At 45.4% G+C, this 6000-nt stretch overlaps 1 protein-coding gene across 2 annotated transcripts in view; it reads left to right on the top strand.

Moving 5' to 3' along the window:
- The window catches only part of crocc2 (ciliary rootlet coiled-coil, rootletin family member 2), a 243961-nt gene that overhangs the window by 107476 nt on the left and 130485 nt on the right, over positions 1–6000 (top strand). For both annotated transcript variants that reach the window (XM_036983122.1, XM_036983156.1), the window contains exons 17-18: positions 1–65; positions 4172–4365. The exon at positions 1–65 is cut by the window's left edge and continues 166 nt beyond it. In XM_036983122.1, the coding sequence (XP_036839017.1) occupies positions 1–65; positions 4172–4365 (259 nt within the window). The remainder of the gene's footprint in view (positions 66–4171; positions 4366–6000) is intronic.

The raw sequence follows: 6000 nt of genomic DNA, 5'->3' as shown, positions 1-6000 counted from the left end.
GACTGGAGGCTGAACTGGCACTGCTGCAGAGGGAGAACAACCAAATCCTGGAACAGCATGCACAGGTCAGGCTCAGACCTCCTCTTGATCCTCCCTCCTTTCCTCCCTATCTTCTTCTTCTCAGCCCTCCCTCCTGCCTTTCCTCCGTCCTCCTCATCTTCCCTCGGTCATCCCTCATTCTCCTCCCTCTCTCCTCCCTCCCTACCTCCCTTCCTCCCTATCTTCTTCTTCTCAGCCCTCCCTACCTCACTCCCTCCTGCCTTTCCTGTGTCCTCCTCATCGTCCCTCAGTCATCCCTTCATTCTCCTCCCTCTCTTCTCCCTCCACCTCCTCCTCCCACCCCCTCCCTCCCTCCTCCTTCCTCCCCCCTCCACCTAAGGGAGTCACACCACTAGTGATTCACAGCTCTGAGCAGCTTTATGGGTCTCATTGTCACATTAAAACCCAATAGGAGATATTGGATCCATCTGCCTTGGTACTCAACACCTCTTTCTCTAACTCCGAAGTGAATCTTGGCTCTGCAATGTGTTTTATGAGGAACATGGGAGAGGGGAGGCAGGGGATCCTCGTGTACGCATGTGAGCTGGAAAGGATAAATAGATATTACAGACATTTAACATCGAAGCAGAAGGGGATGAGTGAAAGAACCAATAAATTAGCGCCTGTACGGCTGTACACTGAACCTGTACCACTCTTTCCCTCCTCCTAATCCCAATCCCAGAGTTCTCCTGTTCTGTTTCCTCTCAGCAACATTAGAAATCATTCCATTTGGCTGTTTTATTAGAATAGAACTCTGTGTTGATAGAGAGAATGTTCACGATTGTTTAACATTCCATCTGGACAAATCCCTTCCACACATTATCCGATAACTTATCTGAGATAAACTACGACACTACATCACTTTCTGCTTGTTGTTTCATAGCTCTTATTTGGGAGCAATTCACACTCCTAATATTGGTCTAAGGCTTCCTTTTCGTATTTAACTAATGAGGGGTGTCGTAAGACATCCTGCGATTTAATATTTAGTTCGTTCATTTCCCCAAAACAAATGGCAATCATTATTGGTGTTCAAACGGTGTTATTGTAGTGAAATTTCAGATGTGAGTGGGGGTTAGTCAGAGTGTGTACCTGCAGGATGCGTCCCAAATAAGCCCTTATTAGTGCTGAACGATTAACCAACATTGCGTAGGTTTGGTTGTTAAACAATGATTGGCCGACGTCGGTTTAATTACTTGAATCCCATTTAGTTCCGTTTTTTTTTTTTTTTTGTAAACCCAATGTGTTGTTTCTCTAGAGAGAAATCAAATAATTCCCAGGACAAATCTGAAGAACTCAAGTCAAGAACTATGTGGCGTGTTGGGCTGAAGGGAGTTTTCTTTCTTTCTTCTTTGTGATAGGAGGCGGTATTTTGACCTCCGGATGAAAAGCGTGCCCATAGTAAACTGCTTGTTACTCAGGCCCAGAAGCTAGGATATGCATATAGATTGGTAGATTTGGAGAGAAAACACTCTAAAGTTTCTAAAACTATTAAAATAATGTATGTGAGTATAACAGACCTGAAATGGCAGGCTAAACCCCGAGGACAAACCATCCCCAAAAAGAAAACAAATTCATCCTGCCACTGAATTCAATGGCTGGCACTTTAATAATAGGGTGAAATCAGTCCCACTGATCCTCAAGAAGTTTCAAACAAATATTTAACCTTGTTCAGCGCAGAAACGTGTTAATTAACTACAATGACTATAATCCATTGCGCTCAGAGAGGAAGAGGTTTCACTCTCGCCAAAATCTGTACAAATGAAACCCAATAGGTTTCTATGTGCTTAGCTTGGACCTCAGCGTGTCGCCTGCCTTCCCTTCCTTTGGGACTGCCATTGTTAGGGCGGACACATGAGCATCTCCTCATTACATACAGATCTCTGGACGGATGCACTTTTACGCCTTCTACGTTACTTTAGACACACACAGACCACATAAGAGAGGAATATACACAACACAACAAGTAGGGAACAGAAACTGTTTCTGGAAGTTTACCTTATCTACGTTGAAGAACTCTTATAATGATTTAGTCAGTCAGCTCTCCAGATATCTCTTGTTAGGCTAGCTAAATAGGATGACTGATGACAGTACAGTACACGGGTTACTACTGCCTGGCTGGCTGGCTGCTCCTGTCTGGCTGGCTGCTACTGTCTGGCTGGCTGCTACTGCCTGGCTGGCTGGCTGCTACTGTCTGGCTGGCTGCTACTGGCTGGCTGCTACTGCCTGCCTGGCTGGTTTTTACTTCCTGCCTTGCTGTCTTGCTGCTACTGCCTGCCTGGCTTGCTGGCTGCTACTGCCTGGCTGGCTGCTACTGCCTGGCTGGCTGCTACTGCCTGGCTGCCTGGCTGTTTTGCTGGTTGCTACTGCCTGGCTGGCTGCTACTACCTGGCTGCCTGGCTGTCTTGCTGGCTGCTACTGTCTGGCTGTCTTGCTGGTTGCTACTGCCTGGCTGGCTGCTACTGCCTGGCTGGCTGCTACTGCCTAAAGTAGTGTACAATATAGGGAATATGGTGCCATATGTCTGTGGTCTAAAGTAGTGTACTTTAGACCACAGCCATATGGCACCCTATTCCCTATATAGTACACTACTTTAGACCAGAGCCCCTATTCCCTATATAGTGCACTAATTTAGACCAGAGCCCCTATTCCCTGTATAGTGCACAACTTTAGACCAGAGCCCTATTCCCTGTATAGTGCACTACTTTAGACCAGAGCCCTCTTCCCTATATAGTGCACTACTTTAGACCAGAGCCCTCTTCCCTATATAGTGCACTACTTTAGACAAGAGCCCTATTCCCTATATAGTGCACTACCTCTGCTCTGGTCAACAGTAGTGAGCGGTTTTGTGAATTTGAGGCATGTCAGGAAATGATATTTTCCACTCAGCAGGGAAAACTCTAGAATTACAGGGTAATATTATGACATCCTGCATTGTGAGAGGTTACCACGGTAACGTCCCCAATGGCACGCTTGTTCCCTAGTGCACTTCTTTTTGACCAGGGTGCCATAGGGGCTCTGGTGAAAAGCAGTGCACTATGTAGGGAATAAAAAGGGAATGAGGAAGAGGTATTTGGCATTACAGGCCATGATTTTTTTTTTTTACCCTGGAGCCTCAACATAAACTTAACTCTCTGATTGACGGGCAATATCCCGTTTTTTTTTATTTTTTTAATGTTACTGCGTGATATAGGATTACCTTACGGTGAATAATAATTTAGATCTGGTGAACGTTTGACCCTCTCCTTCCCTAATCGGAAAGCCTGGTGCCGTCTATGGACAAACACAGCACAGAAAAAAAGAAGGGGGTCAGGTTATTGTCATGAATCTTGTTCTGAAGGCAGATATATATATATGCAGAGTTGTAACTAGCTGGCACAGATACAAATTTCAATCAAATCTGAATGTTAAACCTAACCTTAACCGCAACCGCAACCACACTGCTAACCTTAGATTAAGCTAACATTTTGTTTTCATTCATTTTTATGATATAGCAAAAAATTAGACTTTGCAGCTGGACTATCTAGCGGAAATCGCTCAGTTCTGCCTTCAGGGCAAAGATACAAAAAACTTCTACCAGTTAAAAAAAGGGACAGAGACGCCTCACAACACGTTAAACCAATCAAACGCGTTGCTGGGCGGAACTTAGAGGACTCATCTGAGCTCCACGATTTACAATGGAGTCGAGTGGCTGAAAATGATCGACGTCACTGATTCCAGCAGAACAGAACAATGTTGGAGCTCAACTCCGCCCACAACAGTCGCCGCTTAACTCGCAAATCATTGAGTTTAATCATGTAGGCGGAGCTTAGAACGCAGCACCAATGAAACACAATTAAGCCCGTCAAACCAATCGAATGCTTTGCTTGGGTGGAGCATGTGGGGGGGGGGGGGGGGTATGGCTTCTTGACCCTAAAGTGTAGTCGGGTTGTGATGTTTCTGTGTCAGTTAGCAGGTCCCTGTCAGTCTGTGGTTGTGATGTCTCTGTGTCAGTTAGCAGGTCAGTCTGTGGTTGGTGGTTGTGATGTCTCTGTGTCAGTTAGCAGGTCAGTCTGTGGTTGTGATGTTTCTGTGTCAGTTAGCAGGTCAGTCTGTGGATGTGATGTCTATGACGTGTTCCTGTGTTTATGCCCAGGTTAATAAGCAGGTCCAGTCCTTGTCCGACCAACTGACTTCCAGCCGTAGAGAGCTGAACAGCAAGGCTGTGGCCCTGCAGAGGGCCCATCATGACAGAGAGGATGTGGCCAAGGACAAGGCCAGTCTGGGGGTCCAGCTGACTGCCGTTGACCGCAGGGCATGGGGCCTGGAACAGGAGCTGGTGATTCTCAGGTAAGGCAGTGTGTGTTTGGGTGTGGGGAGGGAGGGAGGGAGGGAGGGAGGGAGTGTGGTTATGTGGGTCTGGTTCTTTCTTGTGCAGAACAGTACCATAGCGTGTGTCGTTGTGTAACAAGACGTTTCAGGTTGGGTTTTATTGACGGAGTATACCAACCGTGGTTCATTGAATTTTACTGCTTCATGTACCTATAGGGTTTCAACGGTCCTATTTTCAGAACCCTAACCTCTTTACCACACTGTGTGTGTGTGTGTGTGTGTGTGTGTGTGTTATTGTAATGCAGCAGCTGAAAAATGAACTTCTCTCGCTCTCTCTCTCTCTCTCTCTCTCGCTGTCTCTCTCTGTCGTTCTCGCTCTCAATTCAAATCAATTCAATTCAAGAGGCTTTATTGGCATGGGACAGACATGTTAACATTGGCAAAGCAAGTGAAGTAGATTAACTCTAATTGTGTTGCTGTCCTCTTTGCAGTCTGTTTGTGTTTGTGAACAGAGCCCCAGGATCAGCTTGCTTAGGGGACTCTTCTCCAGGTTCATCTCCCTGTAGGTGATGGCTTTGTTATGGAAGGTTTGTGAATCGCTTCCTTTTAGGTGGTTATAGAATTTAACGGCTCTTTTCTGGATTTTGATAATTAGTGGGTATCGGCCTAAATCTGCTCTGCATGCATTATTTGCTCTGCATGCAGAGTCTTCATTTGGTGTTTGTCCCATTTTGTGAGTTTTTTGGTTGAATTCTTGGTCACAACCATAAAGGGCAATGTGTTCTATAACTGATTCAAGTATTTTTAGGCAAAGGTATGTAGAGTTTTTTGTGTGCTCTAGGGCAACGGTATCTGGACCTTTTCTGGTACACCATTATTTTGGTCTTACTGAGATTCACTGTCAGGGCCCAGGTCTGTCAGAATCTGTGCAGAAGATCTAGGTGCTGCTGTAGGCCCTCCTTGGTTGGGATCAGATCTAGGTGCTGCTGTAGGCCCTCCTTGGTTGGGAACAGAAGCACTAGATCATCAGCAAACAGTAGAGATTTGACTTCAGTGTGATGTAGGGTGTGGCCGGGTGCTGCAGACTGTTCTAGTGCCCACGCCAATTCGTTGATATGTATGTTGAAGAGGGTCGTATGTTTTTCCCCTAAGTTTTCCCCTAAGTCCCCATCAGTTTGTATAGCAGACCCTCGTGCCAAATTGAGTCGAAGGCTTTTTGAAATCAACAAAGTATGAGAAGACTTTGCCTTTGTTTTGGTTTGTTTGGTTGGAGGGTTTTCCAGGTTACTGTTGACGCATATCTCACGGTAGTTATTGGGGTCAAATTTGTCTCCACTTTTGTGAATTGGGGTGATCAGTCCTTGGTTCCAAATATTGGGGGAAAATGCAAGAGCCAAGGATGATTTCAAAGAGTTTTAGTATAGCCAATTGGAATTTGTTGTCTGTATATTTGATCATTTCATTGAGGATACCATCAACACCACAGGCCTTTTTGGGTTGGAGGGTTTGTATTTTGTCCTGTAGCTCATTCAATGTAATTGGAGAATCCAGTGGGGGTTCTGGTAGTCTTTAATAGTTGATTCTAAGACTTGTTTTTGATCATATATATGTTTTTGCTGTTTGTTATAGAGCCAAAAAGATTGGAGAAGTGGT

The sequence above is a fragment of the Oncorhynchus mykiss genome, chromosome 1, assembly GCF_013265735.2.
Source record: "Oncorhynchus mykiss isolate Arlee chromosome 1, USDA_OmykA_1.1, whole genome shotgun sequence".
NCBI lineage: Eukaryota > Metazoa > Chordata > Actinopteri > Salmoniformes > Salmonidae > Oncorhynchus > Oncorhynchus mykiss.
This window is presented reverse-complemented; position numbering and strand designations above follow the sequence as displayed.